At 37.0% G+C, this 13,987-nt stretch overlaps 2 protein-coding genes across 3 annotated transcripts in view; one reads left to right on the top strand and one right to left on the bottom strand.

Annotated features, from left to right (window-relative positions):
- CENPP (centromere protein P) overlaps nucleotides 1-13,987 on the top strand; it is a 308,525-nt gene that overhangs the window by 91,621 nt on the left and 202,917 nt on the right. The window lies entirely within an intron of this gene.
- Nucleotides 910-2,941, bottom strand: OMD (osteomodulin). The gene is made up of 2 exons (XM_030571072.1): nucleotides 1,987-2,941; nucleotides 910-1,220 (listed from the first exon to the last, which is right to left on the bottom strand). The coding sequence occupies exons 1-2, from the start codon at nucleotides 2,939-2,941 to the stop codon at nucleotides 910-912; spliced, it is 1,266 nt and encodes a 421-aa protein (XP_030426932.1).

Below are 13,987 nucleotides of genomic sequence, written 5' to 3'. Positions count from 1 at the left end.
CACCTTTTTATGTCTAATGAGCATAGCATTATTCTTATTTAGTTAGTTTTGTATCTTTTAACCACCAGTGCTGCTTTTCTAAAGGATAATTTGTGAAAATTTCCTATGTCACTCAAGATACATTCTCTTATGAAACAAAAACCAGTTTTCTCCAAGCACTGTTTAAAAGAACAAAATATGTAGTATGTGCTTTTGAATGTATAATGGCACAGGAAGGAAAGTAACATACCTTATTCATCTATGGAAAAAAAGGAATAAGGAATAAAACCTATATCAATAGTTATTATGCAAGTTAGATCAGAAAATATTTTTGTTTTTTCTCATGTCTTTTTAATGTTGCTATGTTTTATATGACAACTGCTATTTAATGAATCTTCTCTCTTATTCTAATGTTGCAATACTGCACTAAATTGAAACTTTATTAAGAAACTACTCATTGTGCATTTTCCTTAGAATTTGGATGATACAGATACTGCACAAATGATGCAGACCAGTTTCACAGTTAAGGTCCTAAACGTTTTTCTCAAATTAAGAGCATTTTATGCTTTCAGTTATGTTAAACCAAAACCACTCAGTATATATTTAAAATTAAAATCAACAAAAATATATTCAAAAAGTTTAGCCCAAATTGCAAAACTACCATAAACAAGTTCTCTTCTGAGTTGGAATGTGAGTGAAAGGAAAAGGGTAATGACTGGTACAGTCAAGGATTAGTTCACTCACCTAATAATTAGTTGCTGGGAAAAAGTTAGAAAGCATTGTTGTATATACTTGGAATCTGATTTAACCACTATTGAGCGGATACAGAAAAATTGTTTACACAGTTCATATTGCTCATAACTCCCTTTTAGTGCCCCAAATTATTCTCCTCTTTTATTTATACTTTCCTTGTACTTTATAATTACTTCATTAAAAGTAAGGATGAAAGTAGTCATCTTCTCTTTCTCCTTCTTCATGACCATCTTCTGTTTCATGACCATCTTCTGCTTCATCATATTCTTCTGGTGTTAAAAATCTGTGGACAACTGGAGTTCTCAGTTGTGTTGATTGACTGACACTACCTTTTTGTTCACCATAATAAATAATGCGTATGTGGGGAAAGCAGAAGAATGCATATGTGCTTATTGGAGCTGTAAGCTTATTTTGGTCCATCCGAATATAGGTTAAATGATTGATATTCCTTGGATCAATAGAAGGACACATCAAAGTAATATTTATAACTGTAAAAGAGTGAAAAATATTAGTTTAAACACTGAAAATATTAAGAGAACTCAGATTTCTTTAAAATCCACTTTTTTCATAGCTAGAAACAGGAATAATACCCACCCATGCAATTGATGTAAAATATTGCTATTATTTTGCCTCTAAATTAGAGTTCCATATATGGAAAAACCAATAACAGAAATAGCTTTTGATCAAGTAGAAGGGGGAAGGTTTGTGGTGTTAAAATGACCTAGAATAGATTTTTTTAATGTAAGGGAAATGTACTATTAGTTGCCTCTTTCTATATAAATGTTTATCAAACGCCTTTACTACAAACAATTTTTAAGCAATAAACTAGACTTGTTAGTTGATTTTTATTAGAGGAAGCTGGAGCAGAGTCTGACAGAGAGCCTGCTCGGAGGTGATAGGAAGACGGCAGAAGTACAGATCTTCTGCGGTGTTTCCTCCATTGATTGTCCAAGATAACTAACAATTCAGAGCATTTCTTGGACAAGCTGCGGAACTAGGGCTACTATGGAGCCCTATGCCCCAACTGATGGAACCCTCTGAAAAGGGCAGGCCGAGGTAACCTGCATTACAGCAAGGCAGAAACCTCTTTGTGTTAGGAAGACTGAATATAGCCCAGTAGTGTTGGTGTTGAGTTTAGGTTAAAAGTCAGTAAGTCTTTGAGTAATAACCAGAAAAATTATGCAAAAGTAAAAATGTTACAGATATAGAAACACCTCTCTCATTTTTATAAAGGACTAATAATAATCAACATACATTCAATGTCATTGTCTTCAATATACAAATGCTGCAGACTTCTTGGAATATAGAATGCTTGCTTCAGCTTGTTGTGTCCAAGATTGAGTTCTACAAGGTTGGAAAGGTTAAAAACATTATATGGGACTTCCTGCAGGTTGTTGTGTGACATTCTTAGAGCAGTTATTTTTGGAAGTCTATTGAAATAGTTTTCTGGAATGTAAGAAATTGAGTTATTTTCGAGAGAGAGATATATAAGTGAAAATGGGAGATCAGGAGGCATAGTCTGTAATCTATTGTTGCATAGATTGATCTGCATTAGATTTTTCATATTTGAAAAGTATTTTCCTTTGAGTAGGGAGTCATCAAGATAGTTATTGCAGAGATCAAGCATGGTCACATTTACTAACCCTTGCAGAGCATTTCCAGATAATCTGGAAATCTCATTGGAACTGAGAAAGAGTCGTTCTAGAGAGCTGGGAAGAGGAAATGGAAATTCATCCAATTTATTGTGTTCTAAGTGAAGTTGCACAAGATTTGAAAGTTTGGCAAAAACACCATGATCAATCATATGAGATTTAATTTTGTTATGGCTAAGGTTAATTTCTCTCAAGGTAGTGGCATTAACAAAAGATTCTGCAGTCACAGCTTCAATGTCATTATGCTGAAGATAGAGTTGTTGGATATGGGAAGGAATATGTGGTATCATCTTAAGTTTCCGATGGTCACAGTACATTGATAATGGAAAAGTTGGTGGGCAAAAGCATTCTTGAGCACACTTGGCTGGAGTAGGAAAATGAGGAACTACATATTCTACACTGGGATTAAAATGAAAAATAGGTGGGTACTCATCATCTGGCTCTTGGTCATATTCATCCTCAAAATCATAACCTTCATGCTGACCAATGACCATAGCTCCAAATAGAAGAGAGATAATTGATAGTTGACATAGAAACCTCATTTTTTTTGTTTTCATGTAGTACCCTGTTGAGAAGAAGAAACAAAATTCATAAATAGATGAAACCATATTTAAATTCCAATATAAAAGAAAAAAGTGTAACTTTTTTAAATTAGGAAAAAATAATTATTGTAGGGAACATAAAAATTTAGCTTGTAGAATTGCCACCAAAAATTATTATTCTTTCAATTTTGTATTTTTAAGGCACCTATTAATGTGGCCTTCAAACAAGTGAATTGCAATCTTTCCATATTTTTTTTTTCCCTCTCTGGGGCTCAAATCCTAAAGCCCAGGTCAAGTGTGGTGTTAGAGGGTTCTATACCAATTGGGGATGGGAAAAAGGGAATTTTTATTCTCCTCTTTTTCACTCTACAGATTGCACAGACATAGTGTGGGAGGGAAGGGGCCGCTATTGCAGCCTGAGCTATGTCTACACTACTGCTGGATCAACGCTTTGGAGATTGATGTACCAGGGGTCGATTTAGCAGGTCTAGTGAAGACCCACTAAGTTGATGGCAGAGTGCTCTCTGGTTGACCGCAGTACACCACCCAGAACAAGAAGAATAAGGTAAGTCGATGGGAGAGTGTCTCCCATCGACGCAGTGCGGTGTAGACACCGCAGTAAGGCGACCTAAGCCATGTCGACTCCAGCTACATTATTCACGTAGCTGGAGTTGCGTAACTTAGGTCGACTTACCATGGTAGTGGCAACATAGCCTGAGAGTTGCACTGGAATCCATGGACATTGCATTCTTTTCAAGGTGAAGAGGGGAATTTGCTAATGGAGGCACAGGCACAGCCCTAAAATTCTATTTTAAAGTGATGTGGGTGGAGTTTCTATGGAGTACAGTGAACATCCTGATGTTCTAACTAGTTCCACAGACTGTTGAGTTTCTTACACTTGTTGGAGTCTGTGGGCAGTTTTTACTCCACAATCTGAATGAGGGAAAGGGCAATATAAATAATTAAGAAAATACAATTATGTCTAATACCATTTTGGCAGTTTTTAGCTAACTGCTAACTTTTAAAAAGGAAACTTTTCATAGGCTGAGGAAAGCTCAAAGATCATGAAAGATAGTACATTTGTTTTAAATGTACATTTCTTTATGGAATAAGCAGTCAATCTGTGCAATTCATTGTGACAGTTTTGAGACAAATATTGGCTACATTTTAAGACTATATACCTTAATTGCTATGAAAAACATTTCCAGCTATATTAGAAGGATACTGCTTCTGGGTATCAACTGACCACCTGTCAAGAAGGGATTTCCCCTCTCACATGTAGCACAGCATAAATTAATTCTAATAATAATACTAAGCTCTTAAATAGCACTTTTCATCCATACATCTCAAAGAAGAACAAAGAAGTGACTTGCCCAAAGTCACCTGGTAGACCAGTTGCTAGAGTCAGGAAAAGAACTCAGATCTCCTGAATTCCAGTCCAGTGCTCTATCCACTTCACCACATTGCCTCCAATTAGCTATGGTTAAGATATGCAAACTTATCTGATTCCATATATACACATTTAAATAAGTGGCCTGATTCTAGAGGTGCTGAGTAGCTGCACCTTCTATTGGTAAATGAGGATGCTGAGTACTTGTCAAGACTAGAACTTTAAACAGCTTTCTGGTGACCATCTCACTGCACAATTACTCAAGGTCTTTAGCTGCAATTCTGTACGGCTTCTGGATGAGATACAGAACCTTTTCATATTATTACATGCAGCAAAAGTTCCATAGCATCATTTCCAGGTAACTTGGAATTCTGTATAATGCTGAATCCATCCTGACCATAGTTGGAGGTTAATGTCGGATGCTGCCAGGCATTGTGGTAGCAGACATTTCTTATGCCTTCAGTTGATTCAAACAAATCATGAAAGTTAGAGATGAAAACACTATTAAATCATCCAGTCCATTTCTGTACAAATTCAGAATGGTTTCCTAAGGCACAGTTCCTGCTGTTCTCTCCAGTCTAGTTGCAAAAGTCTTAAATTAAGGGTTTTTCACCACTTAGAAAACTATCCCTAAGCCTTATCTGACAGGATCTCAGGAAGATCTTCCTGGTAGTCTATTTTTATTTTGTCAAAGAGCTGGTTGACACAGCTTTTGTAACACTATAAATATATGGTTATACATTTTCCGTTTGTTTGGGAACTGTCATTAATGAATTGAACTCACAGTATCAAAGAACAAATATTATGTATTATTTACGTAGTACAATATGCTGAAGTTATTAATACACATTATAATACTGCACTGGAAATGCATCTTAAATTGTGAATGAAATGAGTTAATTGCAGAAAAAATGTGAGTGTAACATTGTCCCTGAAGATATAATAGTTCTTGGCACTGCAAGTAATGAAAAATACTTTATGTACAAGTGGCAGGCAAAATTTGATAGGAGCTTATATTGTCTGCTTTTGGTGACATTTTGAGTTCTATTTTGCTATTAATGTACTGTTTTTACTTAAATGCCCATTTCAAAGAGGAAAAAAAATCCAGTTGTTATTAATGTGTTGCACAGCTGAGTTTTCTGCCAACTCACAGGTTTAAAACATAGTCAATCTGTAGATTATATCCCAAAAAAACTATGTCAAAGAATGTTCAAGATGCAAAATTAAGCATTTAAAAGCTTAGTAAGTGCCAGAATTAAGATTGGGTTAATTTGTCCCTTTTGTGCCTCTGCATTATGATAGAGTCTTTAATTTCATGGTCACAAACTGTTTTCCACAAAACCTCTCTCTGCCTGACTCAGTGCACAGGATGGGTGATACTCACTAAATGGGTAGCATTCGCTGTTTATTTCTATTCTAATCATTCATCATGTGGCCCCAGGTGTTATTTACTGGATGCCATCCAAACTCTGTACCGAATACAAAATTATTAATTTCCTCCTAGGCTTTTCTATGGTGCTTTCATTGTATCTTATATTAATGTCTGTGAAGAACTATCATCACAATGCCCCCGGGAGGTGATGGTAGTATCGCCGTTTTACAAACCAAAATTGTAAAAAATGTCAGCTAATTTTGCATGCCCATTTAGGAAGTGCCTGGCTTGATTTTTCAGAGTACTTAATATTTTATAACACTTGATATATTCAGAGCCGAACTACGGATGTCAGTTGCAGCTGTGAGTGCTCTTCACTTCTGCAAATCAGACTTCAGATGTTTCACGTTAGATATCCAAATTTCAAGTAACACATAGTAGCCACCTGTGAAAATTTTGATTTTCATGCCTTGCCTGGTGATGCATAGCTCTGGCAGGGGCAGGAAGAAAATACAGTTCTCCAGGGTGGCATTACACTGCCTTTACTACAAAACTATCCTCTCTTTTCCTGCATTCTCAGCGTCCTTTACTACACGCCTTCCAACATCTGCAAAAAATCGGATGGGATTCTACTGACAAAAGCCTCATTCGCAACTCTAATTAATTTCCAGAGCATGATCCATTCTGTGCACTGAATGAGGTCGTGTTCTGTGAAAAAAATGTTATGTGATCCCATAAATAAAGGCTTCATCATAATACATATGCACAAGGGAGGCAATTGCATGCACAGCCTTATTTCTGGCATCTCCTAACTTTTAAGTGGTTGATTTTGAAACATTAATGTTGTAATGTAATTTTTAATGTAATTTCATAATTTTTTTATGGACTGAAAAAACAAAAATTTCATCATATTGACCTTCAACATGGGTCCTCAGGAGGGCTGGCATCTTTAGATTAATGGTGGAACTGTGTACCACTTGAGTAAATTGTAGCAGTAGAAGGCCATTACTGTCTGTGTGGGTCTACCACTAGTGTGGGAGGGAGACGTACACTTTGCCAACAGCAAATGAATGGGTTAAATTCCGAGTTTTGGAGGTGTCTGTGCTCTAGTGGTCACAGACACTCTTGCCCCTGACTCCTTCTGGTCTGATCTTCCTACCATCTCCTGTCCCCTCAGCTCCCCACCCCCAACTGTCCCCTCATGCCTCTGGTTTATTCCTGTCCCATCTTACCAGGCTCCTACCTCTATCTAGTCTCCCCCCTGCTCCTGTCCTTGTCCTCAGCTCCTGCCCAGGGTTCCCTATCTCTTTGCTGTTCTTTCCCTTTCTTGTTCCTATCCACTTGACCAATCTTCTGCCCCCTCCTGATTCTAGTTCCTGCCCTTCTCCCCACTCTCTGCATTTCTTCCACTCCATCTCCTGTTCCTCACATCTCTGTGTTCAAATCATGCAGCTTCTTGCTTCCCTATGCTGCCTGGGTTCCAACAGGGATAGGAATGAGAGCTCTACTCTCATTCCTGTGCTCAGCACCACTGTGACCCCAGTGGCTAGGAGGAGCAATTAGAGGGAAAGTCTTGCTCTGCCTCCAGCAGCACAGGCGGTCTGCTCAGGCCATTGGCCATTTATTCCTCCTGAAGAAGATCTGAGAGGATGAAGAATGCTCAGTGCATATGGAATCTTAATAAAATGTAGCTGCCAAAGTTTCTACTGCGCGTGTGAGCTGAGATTCTTCAGAAGTTTATAAATTTGTCCAAATTTGGACAGATTTTCAGTGATGACAAAAGGCATGTCCCTAGCACCAGAGCAATCCTTTTCCAAATTTCAAGTCTCCCCCACAAAGCATGGAACTGCTGTAGCTTCTCAGTGAAATGGTTGTAAGAAATGTAACCTGGGAAAAATAACACTTTCCCTAACCTCATTCTCAGAAACAGCTGAACCTTAAGTCCTGAGACAAAAACAAAACAAAACAAAAAAAGACATCCAAGATGGAAAACTTGCAACATTTTATAGCAATTGAAAACAAAATCTTAAGGTTAAAACCAGAGTTGGCAATTTCCCAGGAAAAACTAGTTTAGGAAAGGGCACTGGTAAACTGGGTTTAAACTATGAAACTGGGGAAAATAAAATTATTATTAGAATATTGTGAGAGAGTTTCTCCTCTACCTTGGTGGGTCCTGCGCTTATTGGCGGATTTGCTTGCCTCACAGATTCATCCTGTGGGTCGGGAAACAGCCCAAAGATCTTCCCCTCTGGTAGAAGTCACAGTCCAGGTCAATTCCTCCTGTGTTTGATCAGGAGTTGGGAAGTTTGGGGGGAACCTGGGCTCACCCTCTACTCTGGGTTCCAGCCCAGGGCCCCATGGACTGAAGCAGTCTAGAGTGCCTCCTAGTACAGTTGCACGACAGCTACAACTCCCTGAGCTACTTCCCCATGGCCTCCTCCCAACACTTTCTTTGTCCTCACCACGGGACCTTCCTCCTGAGGTCTGATAATGCTTGTACTTCTCCAGCAGTATGCCTACTCACTCTCAGCTTCTTGCACGCCTCTTGCTCCCAGTTCCTTGCACCCACTTCCTCTCCTCTGGCTCCCTTGCTTCCTTTGGCCTGACTGGAGTGAGCCCATTTATAGCATCAGAGTGGCCTTAATTAGAGTCAGATGTTTAACAGCCTCACCTGACTTTTAGCATGTTAATTGGAGTCAGGTGTTCTCATTAGCCTGGAGCAGCCCCTGCTCTGGTCACTCAGGGAACAGAAAACTGCTTATCCAGTGGCCAGTACATGTCCCTTCGACTACTGTGCTGTTCCCAACTGGCCTAGGTCTATCACAATATACTTATGAAAATAACTGAAATTTATTTAACAATTTCATAATAGTTTTGCAGTATATGTAATATTCTATTATAATTCTTATAATACTGAAAACTGAAATGAGTCATGACATGGTATTTTCTCAAGGAAGTTATGTTATACAAACCAAAATGTATACAGACTAGGGCTGTCAAGCAATTAAAAAAATGGTGATTAAAAAAAATTACTATTAATTGTGCTGTTAAACAGTAATAGAATACCATTTATTTAAATATTTTGGGATGTTTTCTATATTTTCAAATATATTGATTTCAATTACAACACAGAATACAAAGTGTACAGGGCTCACTTTATTTTTTATTACAAATATTTACACTGTAAAAACAAAATAGTATTTTTCAATTCACCTAATAGAAGTACTGTAGTGCAGTCTCTTTAGCATGAAAGTTGAACTTACAAATGTAGAATTATGTACAAAAAAACCGCTGCATTCAAAAATAAAACAATGTAAAACTTTAGAGCCTACAGGTCCACTCAGTCCTACTTCTTGTTCAGCCAATTGGTCAGAAAAACAAGTTTGTTCATATTTGCAGGAGATAATGCTGCCCGCTTCTTGTTTACAATGTCACCTGAAAGTGAGAACAGGCATTCACATGGCACTGTTGTAGCTGGTGTCTCAAGATATTTACATGCCAGATGTTCTAAAGATTCTTATGTCCCTTTATGCTTCAACCATCATTCCAGAGCATATGTGTTCATTCTGATGACAGGATCTGCTCGATAACGATCCATAGCAGTGCAGACCGATGCATGTTCATTGTCATCATCTGAGTTGGATGCTACCAGCAGAAGGTTGATTTTCTTTCTTTGGTAGTTTGGGTTCTGTAGTTTCTGCATCAGAGCATGCTCCCCACCTCGTCCCTCTCAGATTTTGGAAGGTATTTCAGATTCTTAAACCTTGGGTCAAGTGCTGTAGCTATCTCTAGAAATCTCACATTGGTACCATCTTTGTGTTTTGTCATATCCGCAGTGAATGTGTTCTTAAAACAAAACAAACAAACAAACATGTGCTGGGTCATCATCTGAGACAGCTATAACATGAAATGTATGGCAGAATGCAGGTAAAACAGAGCAGGAGACATACAATTCTCCCCCAAGGAGTTCAGTCACAAATTTAATTAACACATTATTTTTTGAACAAGCATCATCAGCACAGAAGCATGTCCTCTGGAATGGTGGCTGAAGTATGAAGGGGCATGCGAATGTTTAACATATCTGGCATGTAAATACCTTGCAATGCCAGATACAAAAGTGCCTGTTCTCACTTTCAGTAAATAAGAGGTGGGCAGTATTATCTTCCATAAATATAAACAAACTTGTTTGTCTTAGTGATTGGCTAAACAAGAAGTAGGACTGAATGGACTTGTAGGCTCTGACGTCATAGATTGTTTTGTTTTTGTGTGCAGTTATGTAACTAAAATAAAATCTACATTTGTAAGTTGCACTTTCATGATGAAGAGATTGCACTAAGTACATGTATAAGTTGAGTTAAAAAATACTATTTCTTTTGTTTATCATTTTTACAGTGAAAATATTTGTAATAATAATATAAAGTGAACACTGTACACTGTATTCTGTGTTGTAATTTAAATCAATGTATTTCAAAATGTAGAAAAACATCCACAAATATTTAATAAATTTTAATTGGCATTCTGTTGTTTAACAGCGCAATTAAAACTGCAATACTTTTGAGTTAATTGCGTGAGCTGCAATTAATCAACAGTCCTAATACAGACATTCCAATGTTCAGTATTATATTGCATATATTAGCATGACACCTACTGCAGTTTTACTTTTTATTTGTACAAACCTAAGTTAATCTCTAAATCTATTGCCTTATGTAACTGCACTTGGAATATATAACTAAAAAAGTATAATATGGAGTGTGTTAATGAAATAGTTTTTAAAATAGAAAATGTCTTGAACTGAAACTGACTAGTTTTTCACAGAGCAGTAGAAGCCATGATTTTGCCCTGGTAAAAACAACCTCTAGTGAATCGAATGCCATTCCTGGTTAAAACTGAAAATACCACAATCTATGCACCAAACGAATTTAACTGCTCAAAACACTATAATTAAAGATATTTTTATTCTGGTTTACCAGGAGATTTTACTTTTTTGAGGTTTAGTCTCCTGTGAAGTTTAAAGTTTTTTCCTGTCCTTCCCTATCCCCCGTTGATTAATTTAAATTTTTATAGTGATAAATTATTGTCCTGCTGAAATCATCTGAGCAATAATGTAACACAAATAACCACGGGAATAGGAGATTTGTCTAGGCCATATTTTATTGACAGGAAGGAAGGAAGGCAAAGTAGAGAAAAAATAAATAAATTTGGCAGGAAAGAGGCTTTGAGCTACATCAGCAGCTACAAAAACTGTTGATGTCACAAGTCAATATGAGGATTTACCAGACATAGTTAATAATAATTATAATTACTTCAATAATAATTTCAGGGTTTATTCAGTATTATCAGAGTCTGAAAAAGAATGAAGAACTGATACTTCTAAAAGTTGCAGAAAGCATTAGTTGTTAGTTGTATCTTCAATAGTGAAGTCAGCCAAAGTTCTTGTTGCTCTTCGTATTCCTGGGAGGCTGAAGTTGTGGAGTCAAGAAAAGATTTTTGCCTTCTCAAAATTGAGAAAATATGCTACTATCCAGTTAAAGTCACATTCTTGCAGGTTAAAAGATTTCAATCTGTGCTCTAGTACTTGAAAATTCTAAGCATCCAAATAATTACTTTAAAGTCTATTATTTTGAGAACCCCATACACTCATGAACATTTGTGCTTGCTTGAACAATAATATTTCAGATATATAGGTGAATCAATTGTTGAATAAATTATCAAATCGTAATTGAAGGGGTATTGAATGGATGCTTGAAAGAGAATTGACATTCCATTCTAAATATATCTGATGTGTGGTGTTTTTAAAGGCTAACAGGTTTGGGTCTGCTTAGTAGTTAGGTATGTGACCACCTGAAAATACCTGAATCTCTTGTCTTTCTGCTTCTCTTTGATAGCAGTAATGGGTATAACCAGATTTTTCAAAAGTGAGATTGTCTTGTAGAGGTGGAAAGAATAATGGTTTAATTAGGCCACAACTTTATTACTTAACTCATCTGGGAACTACTCAGCAATAATTAGTACACTGCAGTTTATGATCGCTTCCCTAATTATTTTGATCCAGTGAAAGGCTGCTCTTCCATCACTGGGACCTCATTGCCCTTCTCTTATATGAGGGTTAAGGGGCTGTGGAAATGGGGTTGTTTTCTTGCTATAACAGACATTAGGAACCTCAGCTCCATTCCCCAGCTTTTTTAGGGGATGCCTTCCCCGAAGTCCATTTCCAATTCTGGTTTATCAGGGAACCAGACCATGTACGGAATGTGTACTTGCTTTGGACACCTGATGCTCTTTTGTGACAACTTCAACCTTCCCTCCTGAACTACCCCACTGGGTGCCTGCACTGCTATGAGGAAGGCAAAAAACCTCACTCCATCCTAACATATGCGATGGAACATTTCCTTCCCAGTACCAAAAAGGGAAACTAGAGCAGTGCTCACTGCAGACCAAAAAAAATTAGTTCTCCTTTGATCCCTGGATGGGATCATGGTGTGAAAGGGGTCTCAGGCTGGAGGTGTATGGTTCATATATCCTTTCCCTGATGTACAGGTTTCAGTGGCTTACCTGAATCCTGCCAGCTTGCCCACCAGTTCAGATGATATCTTTCTCCCCTCTCAGCCTCTCCCTTTTGGAGTTGGGAGAGGGGACCCTTAAACACCCGCTACTCTCTTCCCACCAATCCAGACAAAGTCCCCCAGTCTTGAGGTGATAGGTTATATTCATGAGACCTTACTGACAGTGTAATAGTCACCACTCTGTAGCCACCTGCATGCTGTCTTTGCTTCCTTCTCTACCTGACTTACTAATGTTAAGGATTTCCAGTACAATATTTGGTTACATTTAGCCTTTTTTCTTTAGTGCTCCTCTCACCTAAATCAGTTGCTGGCAGTCTTTTTACCTTTTTCTTTTCTGCCTGGTCTTCAGGAGGAGTAAAGTCTAGTTCATTCTCTCTACGCTCACTGCAGCTGCTGGATGGAATAAAGTTAATCCCACATCCCTTTCTCTGTCCTTCCTCAGCTTTTCTCCTGTTATGAGGAGGGCCTCTCACATATCTTTACTCCTGTAGGGTTTAAGTGATTTCTTTGCGTATGTTTTCTTTACACAAAAAACATCCTGCTATGAAGTGCTTCCAGTGTTCTGATATTTTACCCAGCTTTACAATGTGCCTTTAAGGCTGAAAACAATTAAAAAAATAATTCAAAAACACTTTTATACATTGTGTAAGACTAGCTAAAATATTCGTATAAAACAGATAAAAGCTGAGAAATAAGCACTTGCTTTTGAATAACTGAAGGTATTATTTATGAAAAATGGACAGGTTGAGTATTGGTACAACACAGTGTTACATTATCTTTTTTTGCTGATAGTTGATGATAATTTGATTTCTAATTTCATCTAGACAAAGCAGATAATAATAACTGCGATATGAACCAAAAGTGCACCTTAAGAAAGGGGCACACTTAGTTACTTTATTTTTTGTTTTTTTAGGGTGAATGAGGAAAGTCATTCTGGATAAATCACTGCGATTGTTTTATTGCATTAGATAGTTCTAATGAGGCAATTCATTTTGCTTTTAGTTTGATGAGAGAACTACATTACTACCAACCCCAAGCAGTCAAAAAATGACTCTAGCCCCCAAATCATGAGACTGACTTGAAAATAATGAGATTTTTTAAATGTTATTTTTACTTACTTTCTAACTTTTGAGCCATTAGAGTGCACTTCATGTTTTCAAGCTTTTCTTTACAACCAAGAGGGCTAGACATTTAAAAAAAAATTAAGATGAGGCTTTCATGCATTATCATGATTCCAATATTGGGGACTTTAAAAAAAAAATAAAATTATGTATCATGATAAAATCGTGAAAATCATCAACACTGGAAATATCATAAAGAAGCTATGTATATTAGAAAAACTGAACTGAAAAAGGAAGCTTGCAAGAAGAAAATTATAAATCCTCTGTACTTTATTATTAAATATGCTATAACTATTAGAAGCACAGTCACTGTACTACATTAATTGCCAAAGATTATGGTGAACTACATGGGTACTTCAAATCTTATTAAAAAAATCTGAGGAGTTGAATTTGTGAATAATAAAAGATAATTCAATTTAAATATCATTTTATTGATCCAGTTTGTAAATTGTTTTTTGTTGTTTAAAAGTTTGTTCTTGATGCAAGTCTATGAATATGATGGACTGATGGACTAGCTGCATTTTATTACCAAAGCCAAATGAAGCACATATGCACATTTGAAACACGCTTCACGTAAAGATATATTCAAATTACTTTGAAGGCATGCAATTTAAA

The sequence above is a fragment of the Gopherus evgoodei genome, chromosome 7, assembly GCF_007399415.2.
Source record: "Gopherus evgoodei ecotype Sinaloan lineage chromosome 7, rGopEvg1_v1.p, whole genome shotgun sequence".
NCBI lineage: Eukaryota > Metazoa > Chordata > Testudines > Testudinidae > Gopherus > Gopherus evgoodei.
The sequence above is the reverse complement of the archived record's forward strand: the minus strand, read 5'-3'. Positions and strand labels throughout refer to the sequence as shown.